At 40.8% G+C, this 12,979-nt stretch overlaps 1 protein-coding gene across 6 annotated transcripts in view; it reads right to left on the reverse strand.

Moving 5' to 3' along the window:
* LOC119841149 (transcription initiation factor TFIID subunit 4-like) overlaps positions 1-12,979 on the reverse strand; it is a 215,303-nt gene that overhangs the window by 96,750 nt on the left and 105,574 nt on the right. For all 6 annotated transcript variants that reach the window (XR_006275011.1, XM_043494760.1, XM_038368297.2 and 3 more), the window contains one exon: positions 9,795-9,851. Coding sequence is in view for 5 of the 6 variants with exons in the window: in XM_043494760.1 (XP_043350695.1) it covers positions 9,795-9,851 (57 nt within the window). In the remaining variant the exon portion in view is untranslated. The remainder of the gene's footprint in view (positions 1-9,794; positions 9,852-12,979) is intronic.

Below are 12,979 nucleotides of genomic sequence, written 5' to 3' on the forward strand. Positions count from 1 at the left end.
CTTACCCTCCAACCAAACAGTTCTTTTATTTTACAACTCTGTCCTTGCAAGAGATGCTATGAAGAGTCTTGGTCCCTGATATTTCAAACATGTATGTGTGTGAACAGTTCGGTGGAATTCAGTAAGCCATGGTCTACACTAGGTGTTGAGGTCGAATTTAGCAGCGTTAAATCGATGTAACCCTGACCCGTCCACATGATGAAGCCCTTTTTTTCGACTTAAAGGGCTCTTAAAATAGATTTCCTTACTCCACCCCTGACAAGGGAATTAGCGCTGAAATCAGTTTTGCTGGATCGAATTTGGGGTACTGTGAGCTCATCAGCAGAGGTGACCATGCAGAGCTCATCAGCAGAGGTGACCATGATGGAGTCCCAAAATCACAAAAGAGCTCCAGCATGGACCGAACGGGAGGTACGGGATCTGATCGTTGTATGGGGAGAGGAATCCGTGCTATCAGAACTACGTTCCAGTTTTCAAAATGCCAAAACATTTGTGAAAATCTCCCAGGGCATGAAGGACAAAGGCCATAACAGGGACCTGAAGCAGTGCCGCGTAAAACTTAAGGAGCTGAGGCAAGCCTAAGGTGAACGGCCGCTCCGGGTCAGAGCCCCAAACATGCCGCTTCTAAGATGAGCTACATGCCATTTTAGGGGGTTCAGCCACCACTACCCCAGCCATGTTGTTTGACTCCTTCAATGGAGATGGAGGCAACACGGAAGCAGGTTTTGGGGACGAGGAAGACGATGATGAGGAGGCTGTAGATAGCTCATAGCAAACAAGTGGAGAAACCGGTTTTCCCGACAGCCAGGAATTGTTTCTCACCCTGGACCTGGAGCCAGTACCCCCCGAACCCACCCGAGGCTGCCTCCCGGACCCACCAGGCGGAGAAGGGACCTCTGGTGAGTGTACCTTTTAAAATACTATACAAGGTTTAAAAGCCAGCATGTTTAATGATTAATTTGCCCTGGCATTTGTGGCTCTCCTGGATATACTCTCAAAGCCTTTGCAAAAGGTTTCTGGGGAAGGCAGCCTTATTCCATCCACCATGGTAGGACACTTTACCACTCCAGGCCAGTAGCACGTACTCGGGAATCACTGTAGAACACAGCAATGCAGTGTATGTTTGCTGGTGTTCAAACAACATCCGTTCTTTATCTCTCTGTGTTATCCTCAGGAGAGTGATATCATTCATGGTCACCTGGTTGAAATAGGGTGCTTTTCTTAAGAGGACATTCAGAGGTGCCCGTTCCTGCTGGGCTGTTTGCCTATGGCTGAACAGAAATGTTCCCCGCTGTTAGCCACGCGGTGAGGGGAGGCAAAATGCAAGCTTGTAACGAAAGCACATGTGCTATGTATGTAATGTTAACAGCAAGATTTACCGTGAAAGAGTGTATCCATTGTTCTATAAAATGTGTCTTTTCAAATACCACTGTCCCTTTTTTTTTCCTCCACCAGCTGCATGTGTTTCAAGGATCACAGGATCTTCTCCTTCCCAGAGGCTAGTGAAGATTAGAAGGTGAAAAAAATGCACTCGCGATGAAATGTTCTCTGAGCTCTTGCTGTCCTCCCACACTGACAGAGCACAGACAAATGCATGGAGGCAGACAATGTCAGAGTGCAGGAAAGAACAAAATGATCGGGACGAGAGGTGGCGGGATGAGGAGAGTTAAGTGGCGGGCTGAAGAAAGGGCTGAAGCTGAAAGGTGGTGGCAGCGTGATGAGAGGAGGCAGGATTCAATGCTGAGGCTGCTGGAGGATCAAACTAATATGTTCCAGCGTATGGCTGAGCTGCAGGAAAGGCAGCAGGAGCACAGACTGCCGCTACAGCCCCTGTGTAACCAACCGCCCTCCTCCCCAAGTTCCATAGCCTCCTCACCCAGTCGCCCAAGAACGCGGTGGGGGAGCCTCCGGCCACCCAGCCACTCAACCCCAGAGGATTGCCCAAGTAACAGAAGGCTGGTATTCAATAAGTTTTAAACTTTTAAAGTGCTGTGTGGCCTTGTCCTTCCCTCCTCCACCACCCCTCATGGGCTACCTTGGTAATTATCCCCCTATTTGTGTGATGAATTAATAAAGAATACATGAATGTGAAGCAACAATGACTTTATTGCCTCTGCAAGCGGTGATCGAAGGGAGGAGGGGTGGGTGGTTAGCTTACAAGGAAGTAGAGTGAACCAAGGGGCGGGGGATTTCATCAAGGAGAAACAAACAGAACTTTCACACTGCAGCCTGCCCAGTCATGAAACTGGTTTTCAAAGCTTCTCTGATGTGCACCGCACTCTCCTGTGCTCTTCTAACTGCCCTGGTGTCTGACTGTGCATAACCAGCAGCCAGGAGACTTGCCTCAACCTCCCACCCCGCCATAAACGTCTCCCCCTTACTCTCACAGATATTGTGGAGCACACAGCAAGCAGTAATAACAGTGGGAATATTGGTTTTGCTGAGGTCTAACTGAGTCAGTAAACTGCGCCAGCACGCTTTTAAACATCCAAATGCACATTCTACCACCATTCTGCACTTGCTCAGCCTATAGTTGAACAGCTCCTGACTACTCTCCAGGCTGCCTATGTATGGCTTCATGAGCCATGGCATAAAGGGGTAGGCTGGGTCCCCAAGGATAACTATAGGCATTTCAACATCTCCAATGGTTATTTTCTGGTCTGGGAAGAAAGTCCCTTCCTGCAGCTTTTGAAACAGACCAGAGTTCCTGAAGATGCGAGTGTCATGTACCTTTCCCGGCCATCCCATGTTGATGGTGGTGAAATGTCCCTTGTGATCCACCAGTGCTTTCAGCACTATTGAAAAGTACCCCTTGAGGTTTATGTACTCGCTGGCTTGGTGCTCCGGTGCCAAGATAGGGATATGGGTTCTGTCTATGGCCCCACCACAGTTAGAGCAAAGCATTGCAGCAAAGCCATCTACTATGACCTGCACATTTCCCAGGGTCACTACCCTTGATATCAGCAGATCTTTGATTGCGCTGGCTACTTGCATCACAGCAGCCCCCACAGTAGATTTGCCCACTCCAAATTGATTCCCGACTGACCGGTAGCTGTCTGGCATTGCAAGCTTCCACAGGGCTATTGCCACTCGCTTCTCAACTGTGAGGGCTGCTCTCATCTTGGTATTCTTGCGCCTCAGGGCAGGGGAAAGCAAGTCACAAAGTTCCATGAAAGTGCCCTTACGCATGCGAAAGTTTTGCAGCCATTGGGAATCGTCACTATGCGGTCCCACCAGTCTGTGCTTGTTTCCCAAGCCCAGAATCGGCGTTCCACTGCATGAACTTGCCCCATTAGCACCATGATGACCACATTGGCAGGGCCCGTGCTTTGAGAGAAGTCTGTGTCCATGTCCTCATCACTCTCATAACCGCGCTGATGTTGCCTACTCGCCCGGTTTCGCTTTGCCAGGTTCTGGTGCTGCATATACTGCTGGATAATGCGTGTGGTGTTTAATGTGCTCCTAATTGCCAAAGTGATCTGAGCGGGCTCCATGCTTGCCGTGGTATGGCGTCTGCACAGAAAAAAGGCGCGGAACGATTGTCTGTTGTTGCCCTGATGGGAGGGGTGACTGACAACATGGCTTACAGGTTTGGCTTACAGGGAATTAAAATCAGCAAAGGGGGTGGCTTTGCGAGAAACTGAATGGCCGCCTCAAGGATAGAACTCAAAACCTCAGGGATAGAACTCAAAACTGGGTTTAGCAGGCCGTCGATTTCACAGAGGGAGGGAGGAGAAAATGAATATAAAACAAATCTGTTTGATATTGAGGACACTCTGTATCTGGGTCGGAGTGAAAACTCCGTTTTGACTGTAAGGCTAATCTTTGTCTTCTCTACTGACTTTTGCCTCCATGCTGAGCTAAATCCCACAAAGGCAGCAGGAGAAATTCTTGCACCTGGCACAGGGCTAATAGAGGGTTAAACTTTGGGTATCTCTAGACTGAAATTAAAAACCCGAGGCTGGCTCATGCCAGCTGGGGGCTTGTGGGGCTCAGGCTAAAGGGCTGTTTATTTACAGTGAAGATGTTCAGACTTGGGCTAAAGCCTGAGCCTTGGGACTCTCCTCCCTTGCAGGGTCCCAGAGCTCAGACTCCAGCCCGAGCCCAAACGCCTACATATCAATTAAACAGCCCCTTAGCCCAAGCCCTGTGAGCCCGTGTCAGGTGGCGTGGGCCAGCCTCAGGTGTTTAATTGCACTGTAGAAATATCCTTTGACAATCATCCATTTAAAAGGTGCACCCTTGGACAAAGAGACAACTGATGCTCAAGGTAAACAAGACTTTTTGTCTGAACTCTAGAGGAGTGGTAACTACACAACAGATCACCCAGTCGGGGATTTTGAAATGAAACTGAGCAGGAAGTCACCTGACAAAGTAAGGGACTGTTACTGGTCATTTTTTTCAGGGTGGGCGGGGTGAGAGAGAGACTCCATAATGAGAAGCTATATGTTGGAGGACAGAGAAGAGGAAAGATCCTGGACTCTCTACAGGACTCTAGCCTATGCCCAAAGAAGGACTGAGTGGTGAAGAAACTGAGGCAGGAAAATTGCATTTTGCAGTTGACTTTCCATTCTTTCAGCTCTGTAGATCTGTGTATCCTTATGTTAAGTAAAGAGTAATTTATTTTAAACTCCTGTGAAAGTCTATCTGCGTGTGCTTGTCTGCTTCACTATCACATGCCCTTGAAGAGGTGAACTATAAACCCAGAGCATCCACATGGCTCAAGTCCGGGGAAAGGGTATGCTTAAGTTATGGGGCAACTGAGGGATCAGCACTGGTCCTGGGGGTGCAGGACAGATGGCTCATGTAGCTCCATTTCTGCAATGGGGACAGCCTGTGCCCTGGAAATGTGCCAGACAGGCCAAGGAAAGCCGGTATTGAAACCTACTCAAATCAAGGGAAGCTTATAGCACATTGGTCCAGTGGACTGGGACAGATACAGCAACCTGGTGAATGCCCAGCAGAGAGAGCTTTACTAAGGGCTGCGTGTATGACACGACCATTGTCCCATCCTCAACAAATGCCCTGGAAGAGCTTTTTCATTTCAGATGTATTGGTACTACTGTGCAAATATTAAAAAGGTGAGCTGCTGGCACAGATAAGGATAATATCCCTGAAGCACACTCAAAGAGAAATTCTGTCCCTACTGAAATCAATGGAAGTTTTGCCACTGACTTCCATGGGGCCAAGATTTCACACCCATGGAGTACAGTGCCTCTGAGACCAGATTCTGACTGGGGGTTATCTAAATTGATCTGGACTCTGGACACATGCCCTACTATACTGTGTTTATGGTGTCTACTTTAAGTTTTTATTACTATGTAATATCCTTTGTTAGTGATGACACAAAGATTTTAACCTAGTTAATCTATTAGGATGAACCAACTCAGCTACTTCACTTTCAGCCTAAATAGGCATTTCAGTTAATGGACACTGAACATATAGCAAGTTGTCCATAACAGAAAGGATGCTCAGGATCTCACCTGCTCTGTCTTTCTTTGAAACCATTTATATTATTATTTACTAGATGCTGACTTAATTATTCCTAATCTTTCTCTAATCTTGCTAGCAGTTATACAGTCTTTTTTATGTCCTATTTAATGAACCCTTTTTATGGATGTTAGAGAACTCATTTCTCTAATACATATTTGTAGTTGACTTTCCATTCTTTCAACTGACTGAACAATTGCCATCATATTTTTTAAAATTTGATTTTGAAAGGTTTAACAATGTAATAAAAAGTAAATGTTGTCCACAAATGTTGCTACTCCTTGTACTGGTTCAACTGACAATCACACTGTATCTTTCTTATTTCAGAATGTAGCCTAGGTTTAAATATTCATGTAGCTCAGTATACAAGTGAAGAGGAACATTTTTCTTGCAATAAACTAGCTTAAAGATAATGTTGCATCACTTTGTTAAATAGGTTTAATATTAAAATACACTGACTGATCACTATCTTGTCCCTGTCGACAAGGAGAGTTGCACCAGTTTAATGAAGGCATGAATTTTAATTGAAAGTTAAACAAGTGTAAACCCTTGTGTAAACACTTATTTTCATTTAGCTTAAATCAATTTGGAACAGGCTTAAACTAAATCTAAATAGACCACTCAAACAAAAATAAGAGCGACCACCATAGGAGTTTGCATCAGTAGAACTAAAAAAGTGCAAGCCTGTGTGTAGATAAAGCCTCAGTGTTATAGATAGTGTCCACAGTAAGGCTATGTATAACTAGGTTAGTTATGTTTAATAAGTTTTTTTAACCAAATTTAAAACTAGTTCGTGCTAATTTGGTTTAAAAAAGATGCGACTGTCCAGAGGTCCTGAGCATAAAAGGAAGTTTTAGAACCTGTACCCTTTGCTTTTATTTATTTTTTCCTTCCCTTATCTCTTCCTATTACAATTTTTTCCTAAACTTTGATATCTTTCTTCCCAATTCTAAAACTAGATATTTCATTCTTTAGATTTGTCTTCTCCATAAACCATCGCTAAGCCACTCCTTTCAGATTTCACCTTTCTTCCCTCATACACTTCTCTCTCATCTCCCCCATTGGTCCCATTCTCTGCACATCATTGTCTATTTCTAGTGCCCACACCTGGGACTTCTCTTTGCTTCTAAAGTCTCCACCCACTTGGACTCTGAGTTTACCTGGGATGGATCCAGAGCCCAGTCCTGATCACCCTACAAATGAGAATGAAGAGATAATGTCAGAATGTTTGTGTGGGTAATAAAAGGAATATGCTGGCTAGTGTCGCCCTTCAAATACAGGTATATCAACAGCCCTGAAACATTATACATTTACAAAGACTGAGAACCCTTCCAGATAATGGTAAAATTCTCAAATCTTTATCAAAAGAAGAGCAAATTTATGACTTGCAAGCATAAAACGTCCATTATGCTTCACAAATGCCAACACTATCCAGGAAATAAGACTAAGCTGCAAAGCGCTGTGCATAATATAGGAGACTTAGGTGTCCTCAGCATATCTGACTACATAATAGTGTCTAGCCACCAGCCAGAACGGCAAATGAGCAACAAGTGTTTTTAAAATTCAACATTCAAGTCATTTTTATAGATTAGGGAAATATTGATTTCAATTCCGCTAATTTTCATAAATCTAACAATATCACCTTCATAATTTAAAAAACCTGGAGGGAGACCCAAATCTCCTCTTGAATAGAGATCATCTGCACATTTAAGAGTAGACCAGCTGGCAGAGAAGTTATAAAACTGAGACTTTTTTGAAAAGTTAATTCAAAGTCTTTAATTTCAGATAATATAAAGCCTCAACTACCATCTGGCTAGTATATCATTCTTTGTATTGCAAAGTCAGTCGTTTTGTCTCAGTAGCACCAATGCAACTGTATTCAGTGTCAGTATTCATTCAGCAACTGATCCAACTAAACTATATGGAAAAAAAAACCCACCCTAAACTAAAATACACTCTTACTTTCTTTTTGTACTCTCCACCCCTTTTGGGGACATTCATTGCAAAATATATTTTAAATATATATTAAATATATTTAAATATTTGTAGATGAAAAGACACTCAGTAAACGGAAGAAAAAAATTCAGAACCCTAATTACTGAAAAATCAGTCTTATCTTATAGTCATATGGTTTTAAATATGTAGAATGAAATTCAACTTCAGAGAGAGGGAGAGAGCCAGAAAATTATGCACTTTCATTAGAAGGGTGGAAACAAGACAGGGCTATTGTACAAAAGAACAGGGTGCAGCATTCTGAAACAGAAAACCTGGTATTCATTCTACATTTGTTCATTCCAACAAATTACCATATTCAGGAACAATTACTATTTTAAAGTCACACAGCAGTTTGATCTGAGCGGTAATAATTAGATTACCACCAAAATACTTGCTAACTCAATAATAAAGCAAGATTATTATTTTTTTAACATTTTCTTCTATTCACAGGTCTGTACAGCATCACTCCCCCTAGTGGATCAAGAAATGCAATATATATCAAAATTACTTTGAATATTTCACAGTAAGAAAAAGAGATGCTCATTGCAGTTGCTCAGAGCAAAAGCAACCAAATCTGCTAGACAGTAAGTCTTTCAGCACAGCTATAAAGAATTCATCGTATTTCAGGCTGATTACTTGCTAAAACACATATTTTTACTAAAAAAGAAAAGGAGTACTTGTGGCACCTTAGAGACTAACAAATTTATTAGAGCATAAGCTTTCGTGAGCTACAGCTCACTTCTTCGGATGCAGCTGTAGCTCACGAAAGCTTATGCTCTAATAAATTTGTTAGTCTCTAAGGTGCCACAAGTGCTACTTTTCTTTTTGCGAATACAGACTAACACGGCTGCTACTCTGAAACCTGTCATTTTTACTAAAAGAGATCATCATTTTTCCTTCCAATTAACTAATAATAAGAGCACTCAATGAGAGATTATGACACCATACCACCAACGAACGGCAAATATTTCTAAGATAGTTTACTTACAACAACAAAATAATTAAAAAATAATTAAATCTAATACTTATCTTAGCTTTGCAGGCAGTATAAACTACAAATGTCTCAGTGCCTCATTCTCACTTTCAACGGTAGAATAGCTTTTGTTGTTATCTCAACAGCCTGTTTTGCTACATTTGATTACCTTACCTTCAATTATTTTTACACATTTTCAAAACTGATTTTCTTTTTGTATGTATGCCTGGGTATCTTTGGTGGTAGCTGATATGACAATTCCAGGGCTTTTCCAGGAAAGTAGCTGATTAGTGAAATTTTCAAAATATTTTCAAAATCCTTAGTCCAGACAGGCAGTGACCCATGGCAAAAAGTTTAAATGAACTCTTTTTGACATTTCTTCTTATATGAAGATATATTTCATATCTATTCACAGTAATTCATGTTATGGAAGAAATTAATATACTTTTCATCTATGTACTTCAAAAAAGAGAAGCTTTTTTGATTCTCACCATATATACATGAGATCTGTTTAGCTATGGAAATTATAAAATACTGACCACACAGAGCAAATATAAAACAGAAAAAACAGGGAAATAGGTAAAATATTTGTCAAACAAATATCTCTGTATATATTATCTCCTAATGGACTTAATACAATTAATGGAATTTAACTTCAGCTAACCGGGATTGGGGTTTGCTAGGTATCCTATTGATACTGGTTTTTTAAATAACAATTGCATTTAACAGAGAGATATTTTATGTCTTTCTAAATAAAGTTATGACTTGATCCTTTTAAGTACATAGGGTAACCATAAGCAAGAGGCAGGCTCCTTAATTCAGTGCGAGTTAAGGATGCTCAACACCTCACAGAATTGGACCCTTCAACTATAATATCAAAACTTCAAATGCAGTTATTTGATGATTTTTAGATTACAGGAACTAAGAATGATGACTGAATAAAATATCAAGCTGAAAAACATTAATTGTTACAAAAACAAAAACTAGTAATTAAAGTAACACATTTCTAGGAAGTGACACTTTACAGAAAGACAAAGACATATATTTTCCACCAAAATCTAATGCCGCTGTCATCATCAACAACCCAACAAAAGCTACAGCTACCTAAAATGGAAATGAAAATGTAATGTATGGAAATATTCTCTTATAAAATCTCCTTAGGCTTCACATGTATTAATGTATTAGTTTGCAAACATTAAGATCAAAGGCAAAGCAACAAATACATCCTAAAAGTTTTAGTCAGATTTTTATTAACGATATACAAGTAGCAAGGCATAAAAAATTAATATGTTCAAGCCTTGAAATGTCAAGTGTAATGATCTCTAGCTCTGCTTACCTCCTTTGCTTTTTGCTTCAATCTAGCTTGCTCTGGGTCTTCTTGCCTGGAGCGACTCTACATGTTTTAAAAAAATGGGGAAAAAGGTTAACAGATGGTTTAAGAACCCCTCATCTGTTGCAGTAAGTTAAAAAATAGCAAAGAAAAGGGAGCAGGATACAAGGTGTCAAAGATGGGATGCTTAAAGTCATAGAAGTGCAATTTCAAGCCTGTAGGCCTCAACCAATACACTGTTAAATATTCAGTTGTAAATAAAATCTACACTGTAAGTTTAAATAAAAAACCCAATCTATTTCTGTTATTACCAATTCTAAAGTTTCAAGAGAAGTTTATATTCTGGCTATTTAATACGAATACATGTATTTGTTATGAACAATAATGTCCTAACTCAGAAAAGAAAAACATCTGAAAAGCTGGTATCGATACAGAATGCGTAAATCTATTATAAAGTCCTTCTCTCAGCTATCATCAAACTAGCACAATTAAAAATGTGAGCATTCTGTAGACGCATACTGTGTTTACAGCGTAAAAACACATATTTAAGGCTCACCCAAGACATGGACTCCTTTCTGTTAATTGTCATTCTATAAACTACCAGTGAGAACCTCCTAAAAACAATCCTTACAAGATATTTTCCCTTCAGAAATAGACATAAGTAGCTTTCAGATGCAGAAAGAATAAAGCTATATGATTATATAAATGTGATCCTTAGAATCCTTATCTCTCTATAGGTATTTATATATTTGTATGTAAATACTAATAACAAATTATTGCCTGCAAATTTTAAGACAATTATGTCACACATTTATGCATACAGTAACTATGTATTAAAGGTCAAGAGTAACAAGAAATTCCTGAACTCAGATTCATGGAATTCAGTAATCACTCAAAACAAAACAAAACAAATTTAAAAGCAGATTACGAATGTATTATTGTAATTTCTGAATGTATTATATGATTGGCTAAAATTCAGATAGTTATGTATCAAAACCATACCCAGTCACAGTAAAAAAAACAAACAAACAAACAAAAACCTGTGGTTCCCATGTGAACAATTATTCTTGTTTTGACACACGAAAGGTGTAATTATTTATTATTTGTATATTACTTTGCATATTAAGTTTCCTGCTATGTCATTTACACAAATGCTAATGGAACAGTAGTTCTACCCTTTTTCTTCCCTCTACCTTTCCAACTTGAAGAAAGATCTGAGGCTTCAGAAAAGAAACAGTGAATAATTTGCAATCACTTAGATGCTGCTTTTTGTGCATGTGTGTATGTGGAACATCTTATACTGTGCTCTCGTTAAAAATGTAGGAAGTTAAAAGTCCATGAAGAAAAGCAAATGGAAAGCATGAATTCAGAGCAGGACGAGACCAGATCCTAACATGGCAGACATAGCTGTAGGGAGTTCTGAATATCTCATAACTGATATTCTCTAATGTCCTGGGACAAACAAACTAAAACACTGAATTTTGGCAGGTAAGAGAAAACTCACTCTGAATTTACTGTACTGTTTTTTAACTGGGATTATTTTTCAAATTGATACTACATGTAGATTAAAGCTTTGATGCCAAAAAACACCAGAACAGGAACAAATTGGAGGAAAGACTTTTTCAAGATTTGTCTGACACTGTCATCACACATGCTAGTGTCATCTTCCAGTAACATCTAGCAGTGATTTTGTGGCTGCTGGCATAGTTAAGGATAGCTTGGCTAGAGTCCTTCTGGAGAACAGGTAATGAGAAGCAAAAGACTTTAGATCTCTAATTACTACAAAGTTATACCAGCCAAGATAAAACTTTAAGATGACGTACAGAAGGTGACTTGAAACTACACTAGATCAAACACAAAAGCTCAAGACAGATAAGCTGGTCTAATCAATTGTTAAAGCAGAAGGCTGGGAATAAGACGATCTGGGTTCTATTTTCAGATCTGAGAGATCTGTGAATTGATTCAACAAAGCAACTAAGAACTTACTTAAATCCATTCCTACTCAGCAAAGAATTTAAACATATCTTCATTTGGCATTCAGTAGGGTGTAAATTTATGCTTTGCAGAAAAGGGATGGACTTAAGCACGTGCTCAAGGGTTTAGCTGAATAGGCCTTGCTTTGTCACCTAGTACAACTCATTTAACCTATTTGTGACTCAGTATCTCCATCTGTAATATGGAGAACTGCTACTGAGGAGGACAGTTTGGACCTCGTTTGAGCAGGATTTCTCTAAAAGTCCTTTGTCCATCCAAAAGACAGGCTGTCGGATGCTGTGTTGGGGTGGTTGATCTTGCCCCCTTCAGTGACAGTAGGTGTTGAGGTGTCTAAGTGAATGCATGGCTGGGAGGCCACCTGGAGAGCTATCAAAAACCAGAACCGTCTTGGCCACCAAGGAGCTATTAAGGTTACTGTCACCTTGTCCACCTTGATTTTCATGAAGACATGTGGTAGGAGGGGGATGGGAGAAAAGGCCTACATGAGTGAGTCTGACCATTGCACTAGGAAGCCATAACCTCTGGAGCTACGTCCCTGTGCATTACAAGATCAGTAAGCGGGGCATTTCTTGTTGCCTGCAAGGGGTGAAGGGGTCCCAAGATGAGAATCCCCAGTGAGGAAATAACTGTTGAGCCACAGATGAATGGAGCATCCATTTGTGGTCCTCATGCAAATGCCAACAGAGGCTGAATGCTAGGAAATTCATTGTCTTGGTAGGTGGATTGCAGAGAGGGTGATAGGATGTTGGATGTACCAATTCCCTAGCTAAACTGCCTATGTATAGAATAGTGTGCACCTCGCTCCCCCCCAGATGTTTATATAACATACAATAGCCATATTGTCTGACCTGATTTGGACTTGAGTGAATCAGATTAAAGGCAGGATTTGCTTGCATGCTCTGTATAATGTCAAGGAGGTTGATGTGGAACATGGACTCCTGTGGAGTCCAGGAAGCTTGAGATGCATGATCATCCAAGTGCTTTCCCCAGACAAGAAGAGCCATATCTGTGACAAGTATTCTTGTGTGTGGGGTGGGAGTAAAAGGAACTCTCACACAAACATTGTCAGTCTTCTCCCAGAAGGTGAAAGATGCGGGGAGGAAGTGAGATTCTTGTCAAAAAAGAAGACCCTGTTCAGGGCACAGGCATTTCTCAGCCAGGGACTGGAGGCTGCACAGATGAAGTTTGGTGAGGGA

The sequence above is a fragment of the Dermochelys coriacea genome, chromosome 12 (genome assembly GCF_009764565.3).
Source record: "Dermochelys coriacea isolate rDerCor1 chromosome 12, rDerCor1.pri.v4, whole genome shotgun sequence".
Taxonomy (NCBI): Eukaryota; Metazoa; Chordata; order Testudines; family Dermochelyidae; genus Dermochelys; species Dermochelys coriacea.